The sequence below is a fragment of the Chenopodium album genome, chromosome 14, assembly GCF_948465745.1.
Source record: "Chenopodium album chromosome 14, dcCheAlbu1.1, whole genome shotgun sequence".
NCBI lineage: Eukaryota > Viridiplantae > Streptophyta > Magnoliopsida > Caryophyllales > Amaranthaceae > Chenopodium > Chenopodium album.
The window spans coordinates 1842041-1868541 of NC_137847.1; the positions used below are offsets into that span (position 1 = coordinate 1842041).

A 26501-nucleotide genomic window follows, 5' to 3' on the forward strand; every position below is an offset into this window, starting at 1 on the left:
TAAACAAATTACCACCACCTTTATAATCATTAGAAAGACGTTCATTACTGTAGCCTGCAGGTCACAAGGGATACATATACTACATACAACAATAGATTAAAAATTATATCAACACCAAAATTCCTAACAAAATTCCGAGCTTGATAACAATCATGACGCCAGTTTTCGGATGGTCAATTCCTTAAGTGAGGTAACTAATCTGCCAAACACCTTGAGACTCTGTCCAATCTTATCCTGCACCAAGAGAAGAAAAACCAATTCATGCGAGGTGAATTTTTTTAGTAGTAGTCCCTTATGTTTCCTATTTCCCTAATTTACGTGTCAATAGGCGCACCATTATTTGAACATAGTTTGACAGCACCATAATTCAACTATAAATTACTTATATACAAAACAGTTTGGCAGTTTCCCAATTAGATTTCCAGCAAAATTAACAAAGCTCAAAAGCATCAAGCAAGAATCCAAACTCAAAGCTCATACTTTGCAAAATGCTCAATAAAGATTCATCTATACCTTAACAGAGTGAGATGCTAATAATAATCTTTTATGCTGCAAGACTATCACAACTGCTTAACACTCTGATAATTCACATGCAAGACTATAAGTTGGATGATCAGGCAACGGTACTATAAAGATAACAGCAAGTTTACCTCGTTTAGCAATTCCAATCTTTCTAGGATGGGAAGTAACTTTCCACATAAGGATGATAGATCCTGTTTAGACTCCACATCTGATGTATATGTAATCAGCTTTGTAGTGTCATTCGTTCCAGCAATCAAAGAACTGTCATAAATAAAGCCATAACACATCACTTAGTCAAGAAAGGACAATACAAGAAAAGAAGGGATATGAGAGGAATCATACATGTCCTGGAAATGAGCAAGGATCACATTCAGCACATTCTCTGCCAGTAGAAGCAATAGAGTGACCAGCTGATCTCGGTCACCAACTATTTGACACATCTCCACCATTGCAATATAACGTCTGCAGAAGCAGAAAGTAAGGTGAGAAAGCTTCAATCGTGGACATTACCTGTTCTTGTTCCCACCAAGTATGGAAAGATTTTTGATTGGGGGTGGGTGGGGGGGGGGGGGGGGAAGACGGGGGAATGCAGAATTTTTACAAAAATAAAAGATTGAAGTCAGTGATACAAAGATGTGTGAAAACAAGCCTAGAATAAAATAAGCACATAATGAAATGAAAAGAAATAGAATACTATCTTGGAGTATTTAACATCTAGTATTGTATTACTTCTGGCCTCCTGGGTCACCAATATGCATCCTAGAAAACAATTGACAGTGCAGCTCCTTTATATTCACAATAAAATAAAATAATAACAAATAAAGTTATTATTATTAATTTTTTTTTTTAAAAACCTTATTTAGATGACCATTTCCTGATATGTTCAATACACATTCATTTTTTACATGAATATCGGACACAAATGCTCATATTGCTTGCTACACAGATGGGTTGCACACATATTGAACCATCACATATAGCTTGAACAATAGAGCTTTGACGTCATTGATAAACAAGAGGCAAACCCAGAATAAGCCAACAGGTATGTCCATGTGTGAAAAGCAGGGCTCTTTCGGTCCAAAATATAGTTTCCAGGAAACCTACGAGTTGACTCTAAGTAGAAAACTCATAGGGCACACGTAAAATAACAAATTCTAAAGAGAACATGTAGACTGTCTGATAAAACTCTAGAAACAGAAGCAACACCACCACCATGAAAAAGTGGATCTAGTCTCTAGAATGGTATGGGAAGAATAGAATAAAGCAGTACACTTTTTCCACTCCGAAGATTAAAGTTCTATACTCCTTCGATTATAAAAAGTCTGACTCAGTTCTCGTTTTTTTAGAAAGTTCAACTCAAATTAACTTAGTTCTACTCTTGGAAATCCCATATTACCATGATTACACCCTTCCACCAACTCTTTATCCACATTCTTTTCACTCCATCATTCTCAGTTTAGTTAATCCACGTTTTCTTACACCCACTTACAATTTTCAACTTTCCTAATAACAAGACTACAAGAATCTATAGTGAGTTGAACTTTTAGAAATGGAGGGAGTGTACTAAGATGACATATAATTTCATCTTGCAGGTCCCAAGTTCAACCATTTCAATAGCTACCTTGTGTTTGTGTTGTCTGATGGTGAAACACGAGTCTTCTCTGTATAGGTATTGATTATGCCATCCACTTCTTGTCTAGATAGCTCATTTATATCTTGAATCTGAAAATCAACACAAGTCAAACAGAACAGCTAAATTAAATTTCAAAGGGGAGATTAGAAGAATTAGGAATCAAAGCAAGGCAAAGTATATGTTTTCTACCTTGTTAAGCAACAGAGACTTCTCATCCGCAGCCCTTTCTAGGGCACTGGTTACAGTGTTGAGAAAATGGCCAAGCAATGCTAGTGTTGGTTGCTGCTTTCCACCATATTTGTGGTATGCTGATTGATCATCTGAAACCTTTTTTTTTTTTTTTTTTTTGGGGGGGGGGGGGGGGGGGGGGTTTATGGGGAAGATTTAGAGAAGTTAGAGATAATTAACAGACTACTGCACAACGATTATTACATTTTTAGCATATGATAATAAAACCAAGATTTATGTCTACCTGCAACCTAAGGGATTTCTTCGTCACTTGGAAATAAAGGTATGAACTGAGTCTGAAGCCTATATGATATTTCTTTAGTTCCGACCTCCTTTGGTTCTGAAAGAAAATTATAAATAAACAAATGACTCGACTGCATGAAAATTTACGTAAATAGCAAAAACTACTCCATGCCAAAGCTTCAGATCAAGTCAGAAAGAACATATACCAAAGGAGACAGTCCAGGAGAGACAGAAGAAAATGATTCAGAGTCCTGAGAGAACATATCACACATCATCCTAAAAAGGCCTTGAACAAATCCAAACTCATCATTCTCCTCATAAGGCCAGACCTGTTTAATTTATAGAAAAATTATTTGTGAGGTTCCATCATATGTCAAAGCAAAATCAAGAAACATCAAATTTCAAATAAATAAATACAGAAATTCCAGGAATTTCGCAAGGAACAAGACAAAGGATATACAACAAAACGTGGGGAATGGGTGGGAAGGGGGGGGGGGGGGGGGGACGTGGGGAATGGGTTGGAAGAGAGGGTGGGGGGGGGATCCAGCATTGCAAATATGACATAGTGGTTCATCTTATTGACAAATCACTTTCAAAACTAGATATTATTGTCAAGGGCAATATCCTCTACTTAATGCCATTTCTTCCATTTTATAACAGTGGGCCAGTGACTCCATTCTCCACATAAAAAAATGCACCCGCACCGTTAAGTCAATTTTGCGTTCAATAACATAAAGTAAAAACACTCAAAGAACAAAAGCACAATAAATAACACAATGGGCATGACAGTAGAGAAGATACAATTGTTTTGACATGAGGAAGTGTCAATCAAAACAAAAGCATCAATTAAGGATTGGTTATTTTGCAACACTAATTAAAAAGTGCAACCTTTCGTTTGTTACATAAGTATATAGTAGTCAAGGCAAAGACCAAAAAAAAATAAAAAGTTGTCAAATGTTACAGGAATATTATACACACCATGACACCACTACAAATAAAATCTTGAAGTATGAACGCAACTTTGTTCTGATTTGTAGTGCTAAGACATTTTAGAGAAGCAACAATAGTCAAAAGAGAGAATTATACCTTACTTAATATGCCGACAGAAAGATTAATAAGCTCCATCATCAAGTCATCAACTTCAAAAATGTTTTCTTGCAAAGCCCGGTCAAACAGAGAAGGATGGGCTTTTACAAACTCGATGGCCTCACGAACGATTTTATTTTTCACCTATCAGAAGAGGGGGAAAAAAAGAGACAAGATAAATCTTATGCGTTGGCATATTTTCTGAAATTTCACCAGTTATCAATTACCTACACGGCTACACACACCAACTTAGAAAATACTCATCAAAAACCAAGGGCAACAGACACAATTTTGCAGAGATGTGAAAAACCACTTGAAAAATACATTAACCAAGGCAGAAAATAAATGACACAGCTTTACTAAAGGAAACACATGATAAGGACAAGATGTGGCCTGGTGTTGGCCGACAGATTGACGATATATTAGCTCCAGCATAAATTCCAAATGAGGTCTGATTATATTCAATAACCAATAAGTACTATTTCTACATTAGACCAAATGAGATCATTGGCACTTCAAGCAGATCTAAACAATGGCATAAAACAACCGCAAATTAGGTTAATAACTACTCCCATCAACCCAAAATAAGTGAGTCTGTAGCACGCATTAAGCAATATCTGTAAGAGATTAAATTTTCAACTTTTACACTATCATCAACCGACTTTATAGTCTAGATCAGAAAAATATAAGTGCTACAGCTTTAGTCTGGATAATACTTAGTTGGATTTTTAATTGTATAGCAATCAGATACCAGCATGACTATCGACCAAATGCCTCAAAAAAGAAGTTCTAAGAAACACGACCATATTGACAAACCTCGAAGAATTCAGATGCGTCAACCAATGAAGTCAGAGATAACACCAATCTCAATACTGGAGCAACAATCACTTGCTGCTTGTCAGCGTTTGCAGGCAGTTCTCTTCCGAACCTAGTTTCCGCCCGCCTTAAGCTTCCCTAACACACAAATATTCCAGCCTTCCAGGTATAAAAAAAATTCAAAAAAAAAAAAAAATCAAACAGTAATCAGAAATGAAAATACCTTCAGGGGCATATATAGTGCTTTGCAAGATGCCAAATTCTCCAAGGTACCCATGGAGGACAAAACCTGAGCTCCAGCCTTTCCATATTTATGACTGATTCTTAACACCAAAGCAAGTTCAGCCTCAAGTGTACAGGCTCTCTGCAAAGTCTCCATAGTGCGCCGAACATCCTATAATAAAAGTGCAACAAAAAGAATTATACGTGCATGTCCATAAAAAAACGTCACATACAAGAAACAGCTCTCTGTCAGATGTATAGACATGGCTGATATCAGCCAGGAACACACTTAATATATTCATAAAACCAAAATCATAAAAGGTAATTATATGAAATATACAGCTAGTTAGTTACAGAGCTCATACTCTTAACTAACAAGTAAATTTATAGATAAGAATAAGGAAAAGAACAAATTTGTCCAAAGAGGGACCAAGATTCAGCCAAGTATGCACCAAACGTAACGTATGAATCTGCTTAGAACCTAAGGTCACTCCATACTATTTTCATTATCATAGGTAAGAAGCTTAATGGCAACCATTTTGAAAAAACACAGGATCATAGATATGAAGTCCATGGCACAGATAAAACATTTCATATACAGATAAACATAAAACTTCCAATCTTATCTTGTTATTATACAAGTTCTCCAGAAAAATCTATAAGCTTTTTCCTCAAAATTAATACCATTAGCTGGATATGGCAGAACATAGACCTATATAAGTTATACTTTGTAAGTGGTTTGGAGTGATATACATCTTTAGCAATTATCTTACTTGCTGCTTTTAATATTTCTAACAAATAATATTTCTTATTTTCCCTTTTCAAGTTCAGAGTGAGTTCATGGTCCATGCCATATAGTAGCCAAAACAGCAAAAAATAGAACTACAAACCTGATGAGAAAAGTTGCTGATGCTCATCAAGCAAGACCTCAGGAAACCTCTACTCTGAAGTTGGTTCAGGAAAAACTTCTCATGATCAATACATATTAGTGCATCAAGAACAAAATGTGATATAGTCTTCCCAGATTCACTGCCTTGGGTTGCATCTTTTATCACCTGCAGAGGAGGTTAACAGATATAGATCCATAATCAGCTAGTGATCCAATGAACTCAATCAAAACTCAGCAGTACACCAAATACACAAATTCGCTAAACAAGTTCCTTTATATTTGGTACCAATACCATATAATAAACGTTGCACCATCTACAAAAATATCTACTTTTACTCTCCATTGTATAAAAACAATATTAAAAAAAAAAACTCATTACTTTCATTTGTTTCTAATTCATATCTCTCCTAAAACAAGTCTTCATTCCCATAAGGATGGGGTTGGATACTTGAGCCATAAATATACTTCCTCCGGCTTTTTATACTTGCAACACTGAAAGTTGTACTATTACCCTTATTTAAACTCGTGGCCCACTTAATTATACCCTTAACACTCTCTCAACCCCATTTTAAGCGTATTAAATCATTAAGACCCACTTTTCTTAAATATCACTTGTGTGTTGCAAGTGTTAAAAAATGAAGTAAATACGTATTGTGGTCATCTACAAAGATTTTCTTCCTCCACTCCCTTCTTTCCAAGGTTACATGCTCCTGCACGCCCACTGCCTATTTTTCTAGTGCCACTGTTGACTTTTGCCATCCAAGTCATCTATGGCCACCCACATATTCTTTTGAAATCTCTATTATCCCAACCCTCCACCTTCCTTACCATTATAAATATAGAGTAGACATCTTACAAGCCCAAAACAACGCAATACTCCTATTACCCTCAATATCAACAGCTTCAACTTTGCTCTGAATATTTACACTCCTAGCTTTATCCCTCGTATCAATCTCAAGATACTTGAATATGCTACACTCCATCTTCTTACTATGCCGCCACCACACAATGCCAGTCTGATTTTATTTATAATCTTAAAGCCACACTAAGATTGCACAATAAGCCATTCACTGCTCTCAATTTGAACCACACGGACATTGTATCCCACCTCAATTATATAATTACCCACAGCCTACAATTACTTTTTTTGTATTCCCTTTATTAAACTACCGCTTTTAAAACCCTGCGTCAAAAGTACTCTCCAGTGGATACACTATTGTTCTAACTTGATACTTATTAATGATTATGGCACTCTCCAGAGATAAGCTTATTAGGAAAACCTGGCCATCTTGATGCCTTCTTTAGTAATAACCTCAAGACACACCAAAAGAATCCATCAATCTTCTATAGCCAAGTTTTAATCAATTGACATGTGGTCCCTTTTTCTTTACTATCCGAGAAAATGAAAGATAAAGAACCTTGACATCTTCATAAACAAATCCATCACTCTTCCCATGACAGTTCAGATTAAACCGGTGGTAAGGAAAGTGAAAAGTGACAATGACAGATGTGCAGTGGGCTGATTCAATGCAAGAAAATGTGAGTTACTGAGTTATGTGACTTTAAATAAAAAATAAAATAAAAAATAAAAAAAAAAACTTTGTCGCATAACCCATTGTTTTCAATTGCACTTCTTACAAAATTAAAATAAACTCCTTGTTTGGTTCACTTTAAAACCACTATTTTGAGAAAAGTTACATCAATCTCTTTAGAACTAAGGGAGTAAATTTAAGCACATATCTTCAAGGGTAAAAAAAGCGTACTACACACAACCACACATACATAAAGTACACGATTTAATACACCCCAATTTCTTGTACCTTGTTTTAATTTAACAAGTCAAACAGTCCATTTATATACTTGTATATATTCAGCATTATTATATTTGAAAGAGCAAGAATAAAAAGATCAGCCACAAGACTGTATGACTAAGATTGGCTATGATATAATGAAGAACCCACCAAATCTAGAATAGCTTGAGCTTCTTTCCGCAATATAGAGAAATTTGACCATGCCAGTTCTTCTTGCTCTTTGTCAATCTGAAAAAACACGACATTCAGGACAATACCCATATAAAACATATTCAATCATCATTTGCTATCTCAAAGACATGACTCAGATAATAATCATGTGTTACCTTTTCAAGGTCCATATCTTCACTGTCCTGATTGGTACCAAGTAGTAATTGCAGCATCCTCTTAGGTACATCTGGATCAAGCACATGTTGACAGTACTGGAAATAGCTCAAAAGCAATGCATACTGCCTGAATTTCATGTTTAAAAAAGAATAATCACAATCACAGCAAGCATGGCAACCAAAAAAACAGCATCACCCACCGGAAAAATTACATACCTTCTTCTCAAGGCTTCTGATGAGTCATGCCTCAGAAGTGCCAGAGTAAGTTTAAATAATATAGAGAGACAAGCCCCATTTGATAATTGTTTAAACATTATAGCATCAAGGCATGTTACAGCATCTGAATTTAAACCAGCAGGATATAAATATCTATCATCTCGCAGCTTGGCCATACATGTAAGAGCAACCTAAGAATCAGTGTAGTGGAAAAATTATCATCAATATGATATAAATTTCCTTAAGAAATCCATGGATTTACATATGAACTTAAGGGATTTAGGCATTTAGCATTAATTATTATACTCTAAACTAAGAGTACCTGAGTTAACAATAGTGCCATCTTCAGAGAACAGTCGGGTGAAGCAGAAGCACTGATAGAGGCATCAAGCAATCTGCCAATACCAATAGCTCAATAAGAAATACAATATACCCATTAGGAAAATGTACACAAATCAAGTAGGCTTCCTTACTGAAATAAGACTTCAGTTCTATTTTCAAGGGATGACAATCTTCTTGAAGCAGAAATCTACAAGACAAAAATATCATTAAAACCAATATTCAAGGAGATAAAACAGCAGTTGTCAGCATATTAAGGAAAACATACTCCCTCCATTCCTTAAGAAGTTCATTTAAGAGTATACACATAAAATAGAGAGTTTTGTCATAGCATTGTCATTGAAAACTGCCAAGTAGAATGGAGTATTAATACTTTCATACACGCTATATAGAATTGGACATCTATGTGACAAAGGAATATTAGTTGAATTGACAGATTCCTAATAAAATATCATATAAATAACATAGGAGAAGGATGGGGGGTGACCTCAACAATCTGAGACCAGCCAGTTAGCATATGAAGTTGGGCAGCCTGTTCCTCCAGATTTCTGTTGTACTTCCAAGCCCATCTAAGCAATTGTTGAACCATCTCTCGCAAGTCATTAAGCTCTAGTTCATTGCCAAAGGAACTCATCTGGCAAACCAAAAAAAAAATATTGTATATCTGAAAAGGGCATAAAAAGAACAAACGAGAGGCTGAAACAGGTCTCAAATGATTATTTAACACACGCACAAAAACCCATGTGTCTGCCCTCACGCTGTCACACACCTGCCAAAGTTTGTCTCGGAATGATGCAAGATTGATTAGACGATCACCTCGCTCTGAGTAATAGTATACACCATCCTTCTCAGAGACAGAACTTCGAAGAATTTCTTCGGCCTACAGGATAATAGTTACAAGTAATACACCTCAATATTATAATAAATGAGCAGATGTTGTGATGAAAAAGCTACTGTCAGTTACAATACTTACTAGCATGCTACATTTTGTATTAGATACGACTTGTGAATAGTCCATAGTGGCCTCAGGAGCTCTAAATTGAATGATATCAAGCAGCTCTAATGCCTGGCAATTTATAGGATACAATTAGATGTACACAACATAAACTAATGGAAAAACAATCTCAATTTCAGATAAGGGAATTTTTCATTGACGAGATTGAAAGAATGGTGCAATATTAAGAGAACAAAGAGTCCTCTAAAAAACTGGATATGCAAAAACCACGCTAGCCAATCAAACTGGATATCACTAAAGCTTAGACAAGAAATCACGCGGCATACCCACTGGAAGCATAACAATGACGCAAAAAACACCACTCTACCCAGACCCCCCCAACTAGAAGATCTGCTCCTAAATAACAGGATCAATTTCTGTCCACTCTCAACTCTCAAGGAACATACAGCAAACAACCTGCCACAGAGATTTACAATATGCTTCCCATCCTCCCATAACCAAACTAAAAAACCTAGAGACTAGAGAGGCTTCAAAAGAGACCTTAAAGGTTTGCACGCACACACACACACCCAACTGATCAACATTATAGAAAATAACCTATTCCACACAAAGAATGCCAGCTTAAAGCACAAAATTATGGCTCCCACATCGCATACAACCAAGGCAAAGAGCACATAATTAACATATTGCCGATATTGGTTCCCCACTTTCTACAAATCATTAATAGTTTCAAGTGTATCCACATATGAAGTTGTAATTGAAAAGAGGAAAGGGAGTAGCAAGAGGCTTGTGCAGTAGTAACAGCATCCCATCCTTCTGAAGAGTGAAGACCACATCAGATCACTTGATGCCAACGGGATTCCAGTATTAAAAGATTTTTCCATAGCATTCAACCACCTAAAACATTCTTAGACAATAAACACCATACTTTCTGGGCCACAGCTCATACTCGGCCAGTTTGGTGATCTTAATGTCTTCCTCCTTTGAATTAATCTTTTTAAATTTCAAAAAAATAAAGGTTTTCTAAACTTAAGAAACCAAGTAGAGCTCTTAACTCTCGTATTATTTTTTTAGTAGCATACTTTATCTACATAATGAATTAACAGAGCAGACAACAAAAACAGTTGAGCATAATACATACCAATTGCAATACACCAAGCACACAAATGGCACATGCCCATACCTTGCTTTTACTGATTGTTCCAGTTCCAGTATTTTCTCTGTTTTGCAAAGCAAAGGAAGAAGCAATATCATGATCACCCTCCAGTTCGTTCATTTCTTGCTCAAACATATAGACAAGGATCTTGCGGCATGTTTCTCTATGGCTAGAATCAGTCATATCGCCAGAATGCAGCTCGACTGTCAGAACCTTCAACAGCCAAGCTCTCTGCAAAAAGGTGACAAAGACTTATAAACAATGTGCATAACTTCATCGGAAAATAATAATAACAAATTTTTTTTTTACCACTTTCTTCAGGAAATTTAAAACTCGTTGTTCTATAGTTAGACGTCTAAAAATAACAAAGAAATTATCTTTCTTTTTTTCAAGGTAAGAGCAACACAAATTTCTATTAATAGAAGTAACATATAACACACAAAATGGCCAACATATGTTGGAAAGTACTTTGACACTGAGACTTATCCTTCCTTTTTCAAAGATTCTACTTCCCTTCCCATACAGATAAAGCAGTAGTTCCTAAATAAAATAGAAGCACACGAGGAAACTAGGTAAACTTCACAAGGAAAATATCAATCATATGGTTTACAGGGTTAAAACCTGATGAAGTGAGCTCGTTCGTAAAGCCTGGGCACTGTTCCGTTTAGGCAGTGGAGCAATGCCAATCGTCTCCAAATGCTGCATATGTTAAAAAGATGCTTACCAATACCAAAATGTAATATTTTGCTGAGCAGCCTTGAATAAAGAAAACGGAAAGAAACTTTGAATGGATACCTTGACAAAGAAATGATATCTCTTATTACTCAATAGATCCATCATTGGACCTGATGTAAGTTCATCAACACATAACTCATAAAGAAGCTGCAGAAAATAATTTATTTAAGTTAAAAATAAATCAAACAAGGAAAAAAATAGGTCAGGGATTTAAGCAATGCACTCAAGAACTCATTATCATGGTAAAATATACCACTTTCAAAAGGTAGCAAGTATTTTTTGAGAAAGCACCAGCGTAATTTCATGAATTAGTCCTATAATGCTGCTAATGTCTCAAGTCTAGTATTGGTACTTTGTAGCTATCTAAATTAAAAGCTAACCTGAAATTCAAACTCATGAAGCAATGCATTTACATCTGGCTTCAAAAGTTTATCCAACATATCAAGAATAACCTTTAAGCAACTGTGTATCACAAATCAGTACAGAGATGAGAAAACTAATAAGAACCGAACAATCAATACAATGGATTCACATAAACCTAAAGTCACCATACCTGTAATTAAATCTTGGCTGTAAGACTGTACGCTCAATTGGGGTATCTAGATCAAATTTAAGTAGCAAATGAGTCACATTTGGCGCTGGCCTGCTGATATTGTCAATTAAAAGCTGTAAAAAAAATGAGATGATATCAATAGAAAGCCACATAACAAATTTTTACAATAATATAAGCAACTCACTAACAATACTCTAGCACCTGGAGTATAAGCACACCCAGATCATCACTGCTATTATCCACAATCTGGCTTTCTTGTGCACGTATCTCCAGGCACGAAGCATAATCCTCTACCAAAGAGCTTGCGGCATTAGATTTCAGCAGTAACTGAACAAGCCCAACCATACGAGAGCTGGCAAAGATAAGGACAGTAGACATGACTTAGTTTCCACTTTAAGTACATTGATTATATAATAAAATAATCCACTAGCAGCATTCACTAATGTTTAAGAACATTTATCAGTTATAGCCGTAAACAGGCTCAAAAACAAAATTCAAAACTTTTACAGATTAAAAAATATCGAGGCAGAATGATACATAAAATGGATACCTCAAAGAGCTCATGATTTTGATTGAGCATTGTTGAATAAGTGGCTGTAGATCATATCTCACATACTCTAACAAAGCTACAATTTGATTATGATCTTGTGAAAGAATCACATCCAAAGGCTGTCAACAGAGAGACAAGGTGCTTTAGATCAGTAAAGACGGGAATATTTTAGGCAATTCCTACATGCAACAAGCCCAAACAATGCACACTTCTCACAGAAATACAAATATTTTAAAGCCAGAGCACTTATTGGAAAGTAATCAGCTTTCTACCAAATATACATTTCCTAACGTCACAGACATAATAAAAGAAGAATGAGGCACGAGGGAAAAGAGACATGCAAACAAAGATACTGAACCCTGGATAACTGGAAAAGTAGCCAGCTTAGACAGCCCATTTATTTCGTTAAATGAAATAAGAAAAAATACTTTGCATTAAAATAAAGGTTACTAGTAGATTATTTTCCCTACAAAAGAATACAATAACTATCATGACCAAGCCCATTATTTGCAATTTTTTGGGCACACGCACACACACACACACACACACAAAGGCAAGGTTACCATCATTGTTAGGGTTTAGGGCGAAGAGAGATTTACAAGGACGCAGCCTCACCTGTAACTAGTAATGGGGGCTTAATAGAGAGTTTGCTATGGAAAACCATGATACAAAAGGTGAAATATCTTACTGTCTAAAATAATTATGGAAGGAAAGAAAGTAAGAAATTAAATAACAAACAAAAAAAAAAAATAGAATAAGAAGACAAATTATGAGGTAGCACGGCTCCTTGAGTAGACAAATCATATTGATCACCTGATAAAGAGGGCGCCAATAATCGGCAAGCTGTATATCCTTGCCTAAAATAAGGATTATAATCTCCAGAGACAAATTAACTGCTTTCTCCAAAAGGTCCCCATATATTTGGCTAGTGCGTTCAGTGATGATAGCATTAACCCCAGGTGAGAGAATACCCATGATGTTTCTAAATACTGTCTTGCCACTCATGAAGTCCTACAAAAATAACACAGAGAAGATATATCAGTCAGAGATACCATTAAAATGTGCGCACTAAACATCATCACTCTCAACTGACAAGGTAGCAAGTAACTTGTGATTCACTGGGTATTTCACAGTACAAGAAATCGCCAATAGGATTTTTCATCCATATCTAGAACAGTAATAACAAACTATGCCTACTAACAAGTCAAAATAGCCTTACATATATTAATCATTCAGGAGTTTCAACATGTCACATAATCTTAACAAATATTATCACTTGACAAAAAATATTGAACATGTCAAGTATTTATTAGGAAATTGGGGTTCCTGGCCTTAATTTAGTATAGAGCAGCAAAACTTCCATCGTTTCAACATTATGATCAACTTAAGTAAAATAACTTTTCAAATTAAAGTAAATCAAAACAATGCTGGCCGTCCACCATAGAAATAAACCTTAACATCGAAATAATGAAAAAACATGAAATCAAAACAGTTTGCACACCTTCATTAGCTCAACCACAGGAAGATGCAGTTGGTGTTGAGCAGGCTGCTGAACTGTAGAGAGCTGAGATCGGTCAGCAACACTCTCGATATCCTCAATTGTTATCTCATATGTAGTTAATATCCTGCAGAAAGAAACCATTACTTAATACTGTGTATATATTACCCATCAAAAATCTAAAGAAATTTGATACTTCCTCTGTTCCTCAAACAATGCACCACAGGGGAAGTGAATAAAATTTTAGGTAGTGGGAAAAGAAAGGAAGAGAAAAAAGAAAAATAAACCTGCCCATGTGATTGCAAGCATAAACTAAAGCAACAAGCATTAAGATGTAAGGTCATATCGGGTATTTGTGAGTAAAAAGAGATTTCATATTTGTTATCCTAAAATTAGTTGTCAAACTTCCTTCAAAGACAAATGGTGCAATATTATGAGAGTGGATGAAGTAATAAAAAAAATTATTTTAAAAAATCAAAAACATAGCTACAAAGTGTTCTCACAGAACAATATCACCTCTGTTACACAATAGATACAAACACTTTGACTTTTTTCCCTAGTCAACACTTTGACTTTTTGCTCTACTCATTAATTAACTTTGACTACACTTTCATGTATATATAAAGTTTAAAATATACATATATATATGTAAAATATTGTTAGATTGGTCTAAATATATATTATCATATAAAACTTTTAAAAATTAATTATTAACTGACGTGTATACAAAATTTAATGGTCAAAGAATTGTGCTGGAAAGTAAAAAGGTCAAAAGAGTGCATCTATTATGAAACCGGGGCAGTATGAATGAATTAAACATGCATAAATAAAGGTCTTATAAGTGAGGATTTAAAAGGAATATTTAGTATACGAAACTCACATTCGAAAATGATGAAGACAAGCAACTACCAACTGCCACTTTTCAGATAGATCGGCATAGGCCCTTTGTGGAAAAGGCCCAAAGACCTGATCATAAATGAATCTGAATATACCAACGAACCTGCAGACAGTAACAATCAACCAATGCGTAAATCTAAAAAGATATATTGACTTGACCATTCCAGGTTAAGAGCAACACACTATTTGCCAAACAAGGGTAGAAACGCAATTACCTACGACCTCCATCACTAAAATCTTTTTCTTCAGCAATCAGAGCATTCAATAGATTAATAAATGAAATTGTGGAGGGGTAATATTCTCTCCTTGCCTCAATTTCATTTAACTCAAACTGCATATCATACACCTGCAAATGACAATTACATTTTTAATCAATTCTATAATAATAGACGCTGTCAGTCTTACCAAAATCCAGTCAAAAGAAATAGACAAATTGATCAAAATGCTTCACACAAGAAATTGAAATGGGAAGGAATCATATCCATTCATTTTTTAATCAATGGCCACTACAGAATACATGCAATTCACTTTTGTGCATATTTTTTAGGCCTGATATACAGACTGGTTTTGGGAAGGAAAACTGAAATAAGGGGTTTTAAGTGACATTTGTGACCTGAAAAAAATATCGCAAAAGACCTTGACTCTTTATGATATTATTTTATTTCCAATTGGACCTATTATGTGTCATCTAGCCCACCTTTGTAATTTTCATGTAGTAAAATTCTTACTCTTAAAGAAAACATGTGAAGGGAAAGATGTCCTACATGTGGTAGTCAAAAAACATGAAAGAAAAACACAGTGGGGGTTGTACTTAGAAAAGTCTGTTTCTTTAGATTGTTTCATCCATTTAGTTAGTCTTTCATAATATTAATCACCGCGAATAGACGTGTATTTGATCACTTGAAGGGATACTGCATTTTTCCTTCAGTAAGTTACTGCATTTTTCCCTTCAGTAAGTTTGATGCTTTAATAGGTAGGTAGATTATAAAGGAACACCAGAGGGGTGGTCAACCCTAAACAAAAAGGAGGGCTAGAAAAAATATATATTCTCACACCCCAAATTATAGACATCTCCATATCAAATGTTTCAGCAAGGTAATAGCAAAGTGACCAACAGAGAACACAATCACATTGGCAACATTCACAATGCTACACTCAAGGGCCCTGACACTTCTGTACACAGCTAGAGGTAGTTGTAATAATGTTGCTGGCTCCTAGAGACACCAAAATCTTATAAATTTCCATGATCAACCTTTTACAGACAAATAGCCAGTTGTTCTCACATTCGTCTCACCTAGAAGTCGGTTACAGAGATCTCCTCACCACTTCTGACAGTAATACATGTCCAACTGTCAAGAAGATGCTCTGGTTGCTGGCTACTAGAATGGTTTAATTGTCACTCACGGGGGAATCATGGTCACTGTATGTTACTTTTCCTAGGGGTTATGGGATAATTCCAAATTTTTCCTTTGATTTCTTACTTTAGAAAAAATCTTGAATAGTTTAGTACATTTCTTTGTCAGACTCCAAGAACACAAAAAATTTGAATGTTTGAACTGCCGGATTTTTAACTTGTGGTTTTCACTTGCCAAAAACCCAAATCGCACCAAACCTCTATTTCCACATATTTTTAATAGCTAAGATCTGAAGTGGGTAAAAGTGGTTGTATCAGTTTCATTTGGATAATCTTAATGCTGATCAGAACCTAGACACACACAAAAAAGGGCTTTGTCTAAGAATGTGTGTATCTTTTTGTTAAAAAAGTGGATCATAAGAGCAGGCTAACAGCTGAAAGGAAAACAAGCAACAAGGTGTCTTCTTTACCGGGGGGGGGGGGGGGGGGGGAACCCTAAAATTAAAGGCGACCCCAATATCTTTTAACCTACACAACCAAGTAGCTATTGAACGCCCCGTGCTCTTTAGTCCATAACACCGCTATATAGGTGACTTTATGCCGCAACAGATCAGAAGACAAAGAAATCTGGATTTATCATGTGTTTTGCTAGTGGATTGACAAGGTACCACTCGTCCTTGCATAATTGCATTGTGATAGGACAATTTATATGAGGCTGTGACAAGCTTTTTCGCATTATTGGCTTTAACTCGGCTACCCCATCAAAAATATCAGTCCTTTTTCATATCCAATATACGAAATGTGCAAAATGTATAGGAGCCGAAAAAAAAATTCCCAATTTTTGTTTGTTTGTGCATTCAAGGGGATTTGGTCTTACCAGAATTTTCAGGCATCATAGCCCCCACCCCCGCCACAAAGAGAAAATGTGCCCAGAGTAAGCAATAATGTATGCAACACTGGCAAATTTGCTAACTAGTAAATGTTCAATGAATTTCAAGCAACACTAGATTGAGGCCAGTTACTATAAAATGAATTATGCATAATGCATTGATAACTTGGCAATAAGTAAATCACTTATAAAAAAGATAACCTGGGTAGACATTGGCTGTGCAGTATTTACAACTTGGGGTCCAACTACAACTGGCAGATCATACTGCTCAAGATAGCCCCAAATAGTGTCTTTCATCAATGGAGAAACTCGGATAAACACAGCTATAGCATCCCTCAAGGCACCCTGGAAAGACAAAGAGATGTCAACTATAAATTGCAGAAATATCAAAATTTTGCTCCATAATTCAAACAATAAATGGTGAAGTAAACCCACCTTGAGAAAAGGAGGCACATTTTCATAACTAAGGAGCTTAAATAATGGCTCGATATCAGTAAACCAGTTTTTCCTGTCAATGGGATTTCCATTTTCCACAACCTGCAGTTACCATATATCAAGTCTTTAGAGTCAGAGTATAATATTTCTTGGTCCAGAGTTAAGAGAGACTGCGTAAAAACACTTCTCCAATAAGAAAAGAACATTTAATTCAAAAAGAAATGAACTATCTTGCAAAAAGGGTAATCAAGAAGTACAATACAATTTCTTTTATGCTTCCACTACAGAGATTAACATGGAATGATAATTAAAAAAGTTCAACTTTGTAACCATGAGAAGAATTGTTTGGATAAATGACAACAAACCTTTCGAAGAACAGTCAAATATGCAACAAGTGCTTTAGCATCCCCTTCTGGAAATTCTGGCAGCAAGGAACCAGTGCTCTGAAGAGTCTGCTTAAACTTATCCGCATAAATTGACAAGCAATCAAACAAAGTGCTCCAAGAAACAGAACGGAAAGTTTTCCCCTGAAGCAGCTCAAAAACTTTTGACGAACCCTCTTGACTGCAAGCCTGCAAAAAGGGGTAAAAAAACCAAGACATGAAAATAAAACAAAAAAAAAGAAAGGATTGTGCGACAGAAAATAGCAGTCATTTCACGTACCAAGGCGCCAAGCATTTTTAAAAAAGCAACCAGCGTATGAAAATTACTGTGATCTTCCCCAGCGAAGTTAACAAAGGTCCACAGAACATCATTTCCGGACAGCAATTCCGGTTCTTTCTGAAAAATATCAAACAATTGTAGGAATACTAAGCAAGCACCATCCGATGAAATCAGTTTCCAATAATTATATAATGGTGCAAAAAAAAAAAAAAAGGAATGTGTGATGTTTTTAACCATCTTCAGAATGAGTCAAACAGAACATCATTAGCCTGCCGTAAACCTAACTACTAAGTACTAAGACTACTAACTACCACAGAAAATAAAATGCATGATAATTTTAGTGTTATTACTCTAGCCTTTCAACAGCTAGGCATATACCAAAGCCAACCCATTAACTCAACATAGTGCAAAGCTTACGAATCAACATTGATACTAGATTGGTTTTGGCCAAATCTAATACTACAGCAACAGCAAAATCAAAGACTTAATCCTCGAGGGGATCAGCCACATGAACCAAGAATTTCTTTCCTATAGTAGTCAACCAAAACCATTCCCTCCAGGCCCATTTATCACAGTGATCAATGCCCCAGTAAGCCCACTTCCTTCATATCATTCCTAAATCCATCGAAGTCATCTTTGGCCTCCCTACTTTCCTTCAAATGCATCTTCTAGTCTTCATCTTACACGCCCAAACCAACATAATCGATTCTCCCCTTATCTCATACTTATAACCCATAACTCCAACTTTTCACTAAATATCCTCATTTGGTATTCGTAATATCATTCTTCAAAGGTGCTCCCACACATCAATCTCTACTCACGCATTTTTTTACTCCCATCTTTCTAATATGATCCTTTGTAAACGATGAATCATATAATAACTTTGCTCTAACAGTCTCACCGTAGAAATTTCCCTTAAACCTTACAGATATACTACTCTCACCCAATAACCCTCTGTTGCTGCACTCAATTTAAGCCACCCGGACTTCATCCTCTAAATCACATTTTACCCAGATTTAATCCTCTCAGCAATGAAAAGACTTAGGCCAAGCTGGTCTGAACAAACCACATTAGACAACAACAACAAAAATTTAAAAATTAGAAAAAGAAAAGGAAACCATCTGCAGTGCATCAGTAATGTCTCATGCATTCACAGCCAGAGGTGATGGATTATGTATCTCACAATATTACCACACTAGTAATCAGACATAATCTGCCTTTACTTGGCTACCAAAAAAGTGAAGGGGCATACCTGATAAATCTCACTGATAAACTCCAACAAGGAAATAAATGGTTGACGATCAACTTCAGCAGCATGATCAGCATTTATGTTGTCCAAGTGAGAAAAGCCATGAGGTCCTCCAATGCGATAAGGGCTTAGTGTAGTCATAACCTTCTCTTTGACCTCTTTTACCTATAAAAATCAGAGATAGAAATTCTTTTACTTTGACTCTTCATTAGGTCATGCAAACCAGTGAAGAACACAAAAACAATTTAATGAGGCCAGGGAATCCTTACACTATATTTGGATAACAATAGTGAAGGGAAAGGGAGTGGAAGGAAAAAGAGGGAAGGGAAAGGGAGGTGAGGGGTAAGAGAGGTGGACTTCCAATTCCCTTCCAAATCTTTCCAAAGGAACTTGGTTTTTAATGAGGGAGGAAAATGGATCCTTCCAATTCCCTCCCCTTCCCTCCTTGTATAAGACATCCAAACAAAGGATGATGCATCTCTACTTTTCTTTTCTCTTCCTTTCCCTCCATCTCTCTCTATCCAAACATAGTGTAACTCATTCACTTCAATTTTCAACCACATACTACTACACAAAAAAAAAAAGTACTAGAATAAATTAAATAAATTATTTAAAAACAAAAGAATGTGAAGAGGAGAGAAAATCTTGTAATGTATGCTCACAAATGGGTTTAAGATCAAAATTCTCAGTACAGGCAAACATATCAGCCTCAAATGTTAAATAATGAGTTGGACAGACCTTGTCTCTAGCAAGTGGTTCAGACAAGAAGATAGTCATAAGCTTATGAAGATAAGCATTGTACATATAAGTCATGTCTTCATCATCATTCTGCAGACAGAAAAACACAATTACGCCCTCAAAAATTAGCCCAAAACTTACAGTCATCTTAAGACTTACCTGATAAGCAGCAGTTCGGAGAACTTTTTCCATGAAAAACTGGAACACGTTGTTTGAGAAAATGACTTCCAAGCAAGAGCTAATATTCTGCAAGTCTTTGGACGAAGCACTGGAGATTGTATCCCTTGTTGCGACTCCCTCTTGTACTAACATCAGATGCACTGACCATGCCAGTCTTACGCAGTCAACAAATCCGCTTATATTTGGATCGTTAACAGGAGCCATCACCTAAATATATTTCAAATCATTAAACAGAAGATTATAACATTTTATATTACTTAAACCAAAAGGCACCTATCTAACCAGTGGTTCTTACAATATCTTGAAACTCTTGTCTGAAGGAAACGTCACGAGAAAGGACAGACGCTTTCTCTGGAACAGTGCTTAGAGCATCAGAAGTGAATGCAATTACAAGAGAAAAAAGGATGCCATATGTGATCTGCACGGGCAAATCAAGAACCATATTAAATGCAGCACTATAGAGCAAGGAGGGACTGCAACAAAATTATTAGAAAATAGACAAAATAAATTAATTAGATTCCAGAAACACAGGGGAAAAAAAATTAAAAGAAAAGAGACTACAAATACATACCTGATATTTTGAGGTGTCAGTGCAGCCGTTGAGTTCAGCAGCACTGTCTTTCAGACCTGAGAATATATCCTTTATATCTTTGGGGCCTAAACAAGAAAAAAAATCACAGTTTAGGAATGCAGTATCTAACAGCCTATCAAATGAAAAACATTTCCAAAATTAATAACAATTTTATAAAAATAAAGGAATGATCCCAAGTTATAGCAATATTCTCAAACAACGCTCACATAATCGAGTTTCAAAATTATCAAGATATTGGCCGAGAAAAAATATCTATCCCCAAAGGATCATATTCAGACAGGGAGTTAACAGCACTTAAGCCAAACTTTTAAAGAGGATTATAGATCTGTAGTCATAACACCACCCACTTTCTTCTCTCTCACACTTTCTACCTTATCCCTGAAAACCCCTCCATACATCCTCCCTTTATTCCTCATCACCCCCACTCACTCCCATCACCAAACATCTTCCATTACCATCCTCGACATAGTTCTACACCTAATCCTCTTCAACAAGAGTCACAGCCACCATTTTGGACCATCACCATCATCTTTTACGGCAACCAGCAGTATCTTATAAATACCTGTTCCCAGCATGGAAAAAAAGATGGCTAGATTTAAGACTTCGGTGATTTTAATTGGCCACATGTTATCAATCAAAAACCAAAAAGACCAGAGCCGGCTCCATAGAGTCAATTTTTTCTACCACCATGGATATAAAGGCAATGGTTGTAAAAGAGTTTTTGTGGTTGGAAACCAAGGAATATATTTGCTGCAGTTCACTGCGGATGAGAACAGGGAATATAGGGCAGAAACTCAGATTTTCCATTGATCTGGCAACTAAACCCTTGTTTTTGATCAATGTATGAAACAACTAGAAAGTATAGCGCACCTACTAAAATTAAAAAAAGCGATCCTTCAAAGTATAGCATACTTACTAAAAATAAAAAATGAGGAAAAAAAAAGCTGAATGCCTCGGGTGCCTCACTGAAATTGCCTCGTCTAGCCCAAAAAAAAAAGTGCATATCCCCAGCACCTACCGTTTATACATTATTTCAAATATTATATTTAGTAGAGAGATGTGGGTTGGGAACTGCAATATAGCCTGCTATAGTAAGGAAAAACACTACTGATAGATGAAAATTGTTTGTTTACATTGAAAGCCAGTATGATAGCAATAATGCAGCAAAGAAGAAACGGTATCCAACAAAAAATTACAAGGAAAAGTTGCATCCAAAATTTTCAGAAAAAAAGTTTTTTCATGATGTGATAAAAGGCTAAAGAGCTTTGTGCTTGATGTAGCTGGCTCAATTGATCTCTGTGTTTGGACTTTTACTCTAGCTTGCAGCAAACCTGTTTTCTTCAAACGAAGATGTTGGGTGCTTTTCCCTAATGCCCTTATCTACCTTAAATACTTTCACAACAATTAGATTTTTGAAAGCTACCATTGTTTTGGTGGTGGAATGGAATTAATGACATACAAAGAAAGTGATGGTGACAAGGACCAATGGTGAAAAAGATGAAAGAAAACAAAGGGTCATAATTTTTGCTAAGCTGCCATTACATGAATTTGTCAACCCTGCATTAGTAAAGTTATTTGTCAACTTTTCCCACTAGAGAATTAATTTGAGAATCTTCAAGAAATGAGGGTCGTTTTACTTCACTCTAAGTCTCTAGGACACTTAACAAAAAATAATCCAAATAGTTTAAACATATGCACTCGAAAACACATATTAAACCACACCAAAATGAGCGAGCTAATAACTTCATCATACACTCATTCTTCAATCCCTAGACACTGAAAATTCTTGAAAAAAACTGAGAAAGTTGGGTGCAATTTGATAAATGGTATTAAAGATAGGGAAAGGGATTTTAAGACTTCCCTTTCTCTAATATATTCATTCCCCTTTTACACTTTGCTTTCATTCACTCACTTCCCCACCACCATTGGCGGAACTAGTGTATGACCTGGTAAGGCACGTGACCTACCACTTTATTAAAAATTCAGCTTTTTTTTTTTTTTTTGCTTTGTGAAAAAAATGTAAAATTACATTGTAATTTCTATTTTAATTAATTTAATTTTTAAGATTGCTCTGAGCCAATTGTATATGCTCTTTTGGTTGCTATGATTGGGTGTTTTTTTTTTTTTTTGGTTACGGTAAGATTTTAGTACTACGTGTGTAGAATTGTTGGTTTGTGTGACAAATTCGGCTTATACGAAGGATATCTATTTTGATATATTAACTATATTTATGCTATCTAATTAAACTTGTGAAACAAATTTCGGACTAGGAGGGATAAGCTATTTTAATATAGTTAAAGCATTAATATTAGTTGTTGAATAATACACGATTGATGGTGCTATACCATTACTAAAATCCTGGCTACGCCACTGCCCACCATCCTCTCTCTCTCTCTCTCTCTCTCTCTCTCTCTAATATTGAGATATCAAAATTTATGGGGGAAAAAAATGACAAAACCTTTGTCACAAGCAATTCCTATCCCCATCCTTAAAAACCATTACCACCCACCAAAAATTGACACGGACACCAGAGTCTAGTGGAGATGGACCCACCTTATCTGTCAAAGTTGCTCACTAGCATGTTGGAGATGGAGTGTGATTCATGCACTAATCATAAATAAAATCTTGTAAAATCTCAGTCAAAATCCTCCATGAATAAACCATGTATCACCTGACTTCTCCACTGATATCAAATTCCCAGCACCATCTTCCTCCATGAACCCAATAATCACCACCACCCCCTCTCCTTCTCTTTAGACCAATAATACAATCAGTTTACTGTTTACCCACAAGACCAAGGCTAGAAAGGGAAGAAAAGCACATATATTCAAAAGATCTAGAGGCACTAAAATTTGAACAGGTCATTATTGGGTCCTTATTATATGGTAAAATAGCTGAAAATGAGGGGGATCTGCATATTCTATGACAGGCTGATAGCAGAAACCTGGCCTGTGTTAGAGTCCATGATTATGTCAACTTTACCATAATGCACCAAATCAGCAAAACAAACTAGAAAATAAGAGACTGAATACATTTGTGCTACCGCACATATCAGATGGTTGAAGAATTCCTAAAGTTCAATAATCATAAGTACAAGTAATCAACAACTCTCAAGACACTTACTTGTGCGCACAACCAGAGCAGACAGCACAAGGCAGTGAGAGAGGATAAGTCTTTCCCGGCAAACAACTGCTCGTCGCTCCACAATAGCACCACGAGCATCAATGATATAACGCTCTGCATTAGGACCCCCTAAACCAGCTGGTTCTTCCCAATTGAGTTCCTAGATACCAATAATACAACAGGAAGTAACAAGAAGATCTTAAAAAGAAGGAAGCTTGCATTATTGCATGCAAACATTCTCATAAAATTAAATACAGATATGCAACCATACTACTCATTCCTACTGTTACTTAAGGTCATTTACATAGGGTATATGTTATCAGAATGTGCCTCCTACTCAACAACACAGCCACTCATACACTTTCATAATCTTAGTTTCAAGAACCGAGTACTGAGATGATATCAAACTCTATAAAAGGGACCTGAATAGTGGTACAGTGAAGAGTGAATAACACGTGGCCAACCTTTATTAAAGTTATCAATCGTTGTCTGAGCCCAGCATTTAAAAGATCCTCTAAATATTTCTGAATATCAGCCACCAGATCCCCTTCGAGATCCTGGTCAAGCACAACAGCCTGCGGAAACAAAAAGTAAAATGATGATCAGTAAACGGAAAAACAAAAAAAATTTAAAAAAAAATCCACCATAGGCAAACGACATTATGATGATGATAGGAAATGTTATACCCTTAATAGAGTGTACAAGGCTGTGATTAGATCTCTTCTTTCTGTATACCAGAGTCCAGTCGCTAGACGTAAAATTTCCAAAGGTTCTCGTCCTAACAAGCCCCACTGAGAGAAAGAAGAGTGCACATTAAAACCAATAAGTGCACCTGATGTCAATTTGCTAGTGTAAGACATAATTATGCACCAAGAGATAAAAAACAATAAGAGAAGGGGGCACATCTATACCTCTTGGTTTGCAGAAACAAGCAACCGCACACAATCAATTTCATTGAGGTGAAGATCATCACTCAGTTTCAGAGCCTAACCATCCATCAAAAAACAGTAGCATTTAAGAATAGGGAAGAAACAAAATACGATAAAGTTACAGGATACAGATTAAAGAAATTCGATATCAACCACTTAAATAAAAGATGAATCCTTCCATTACATCAAAAAGCCTCCTTTCAAACAGAATTTCTCAAATAGTTGGTGTTAAAGCAGCTAAAATCCCCTGACAATGTCCAAAAAAAAACTACTCCTCTGTCCAGATTATGTATTCAAATTGTCCGAACTCCTCATAAATACGGTTTTCCAAGGAGATTGTTGATACTTGTTAACCTACTCATAGACTCTCCTCATTACTCAATCTCACTAAGAGGCGTATTAGAATACCTAATCATAAACCATCACTAATTAAATAAAGGTGACGACTTGATCCCGAACATTTCAGAATAGTTTAATACGATTATTATTTCTGCACCAAAGGAGTAGACACATGTAAAGTCTTAGGTCAATTAGGTGTTCGTGTAAGAGTAATTGACAAGGCTCCATTGAAAATTGTAATTATCTTGAACTTGCTCACTTTCACATTGCTCCAATAGAAAAATTCAACTAATTATTCTCTAATAGAACAGCTCATTATTCTACTGCATAAAATTACTAACACCAAACCCTCACATTTTAACACCAAAAGGCAAGTAATTCAGCAAACAAAAATGTAGCAAAACAGCAAAAAGCTTACAAGATGAACATCCTGATCGTCCAACGATATCGGCAGGGAAGTCGGCAACCGTACTTCCTTCGATTGCACCTCAGTTCGATCCGCCGGTCGAGGAGGCTAACAAATTAAACCACAAAAACAATCAGTAAACATCAAAATTGAGCAAAAAATAGAAAAACAAAATCAAATTGAAAAGGCAATAGAAACATTACAGGATAAGAGAGGAGGTTTTGGAGAGAGGAGAGAGAAGTGCGAACGGCGTGCATAAGCTCAATACGATCGGAAGGAGAAGGAGGAGAAGAGCTTAGAAGTGTGGATTCGATTGTGGAAAGGAGTTGCTTAGGAGACACCATTGTTGAAGCTTGGAGAAACCCTAGAAATGGTGGTTTGAGGAAGAAAGGGATTTAGGGCGGGAAAATTGGGGAGAGTTTTAGGAGGAGAGAGAAAATGGAGGAAGAAGGCGAAAGGTGTGTTATTGGGAATTTTTGAGAGAGTGGAGTGGAGTTTAGAGGTTTGTAAAACCCCGTTAAAGCCCTTCCTTCGTTCTGGAATTTGGTCGGAGGAGTTTAACAAGCAGAGCATAAAGTTGATTTTTTTTTTTTTTTTTTTTTTTTTTTTTTTTGGGGAAAATTCAAATTTTGGGCACAATATTGGCCCAAAAAAGTGGGTTTGGGACAACATTTTTTGCCCTAACAATGGGCCCAACATCATGAAGGTTTGGCCCACATTTTCTTTTTTTACTACTCCTATTTTTTTTGCTACTTTTCATTTGAAATATTGGCACTGTTCATGAGTTAAGAAATTCTTCTAAATTACATTCAAGTAGAGTGCAGCCATGCAAAAGCACGGAATATATTAATCGTATATATCAATGTTATTATGGGAGTTATTGAATTTGTTTAGTGGGAGTTATAGAATAGGAAGTTATAATGGAAATT

At 36.0% G+C, this 26501-nt stretch overlaps 1 protein-coding gene across 3 annotated transcripts; it reads right to left on the reverse strand.

Annotated features, from left to right (window-relative positions):
- LOC145579809 (nuclear pore complex protein NUP205-like) lies at positions 1-26161 on the reverse strand. 3 transcript variants are annotated; one of them, XM_081637066.1, is made up of 45 exons: positions 25776-26157; positions 25585-25680; positions 24810-24884; positions 24585-24689; positions 24363-24473; positions 23899-24058; positions 20755-20840; positions 20479-20601; positions 20163-20390; positions 20004-20093; positions 19269-19430; positions 18017-18133; positions 17719-17925; positions 17354-17455; positions 17120-17263; positions 14891-15021; positions 14659-14778; positions 13782-13905; positions 13094-13291; positions 12281-12399; positions 11932-12082; positions 11731-11843; positions 11558-11639; positions 11238-11324; positions 11064-11141; positions 10470-10673; positions 9305-9397; positions 9101-9211; positions 8819-8965; positions 8466-8521; positions 8315-8387; positions 7993-8183; positions 7777-7903; positions 7601-7678; positions 5641-5805; positions 4752-4922; positions 4529-4666; positions 3713-3856; positions 2833-2955; positions 2628-2723; positions 2345-2482; positions 2144-2244; positions 865-984; positions 651-783; positions 1-234 (listed from the first exon to the last, which is right to left on the reverse strand). In XM_081637066.1, exons 1-45 carry the CDS (start codon positions 25914-25916, stop codon positions 151-153), a joined length of 5643 nt encoding a protein of 1880 aa, XP_081493192.1. In that variant the 5' UTR covers positions 25917-26157; the 3' UTR covers positions 1-150. The 3 variants fall into 3 exon arrangements, 2 of the variants coding, with proteins under 2 accessions (XP_081493192.1, XP_081493193.1); XR_014099220.1 differs by lacking the exons at positions 1-234; positions 651-783; positions 865-984; ... (2 more) ...; positions 2628-2723; positions 2833-2955 and having other exon boundaries at positions 3720-3856; positions 4529-4661; positions 25776-26161; XM_081637067.1 differs by lacking the exons at positions 1-234; positions 651-783; positions 865-984; ... (3 more) ...; positions 2833-2955; positions 3713-3856 and having other exon boundaries at positions 4527-4661; positions 25776-26161.
- Positions 26162-26501: the final 340 nt, after the last annotated feature.

Coding starts and splice junctions, on each gene's coding strand:
- LOC145579809 (XM_081637066.1), bottom strand. CDS start 25,916: ATGGTGTCTCCTAAGCAACTCCTTTCCACAATCGAATCCACACTTCTA. Junction 11,640..11,730: donor CAGCCAAGATTTAATTACAG/GTATGGTGACTT, acceptor TGTGATACACAG/TTGCTTAAAGGTTATTCTTG. Junction 9,212..9,304: donor ATACAAAATGTAGCATGCTA/GTAAGTATTGTA, acceptor ATTATCCTGTAG/GCCGAAGAAATTCTTCGAAG.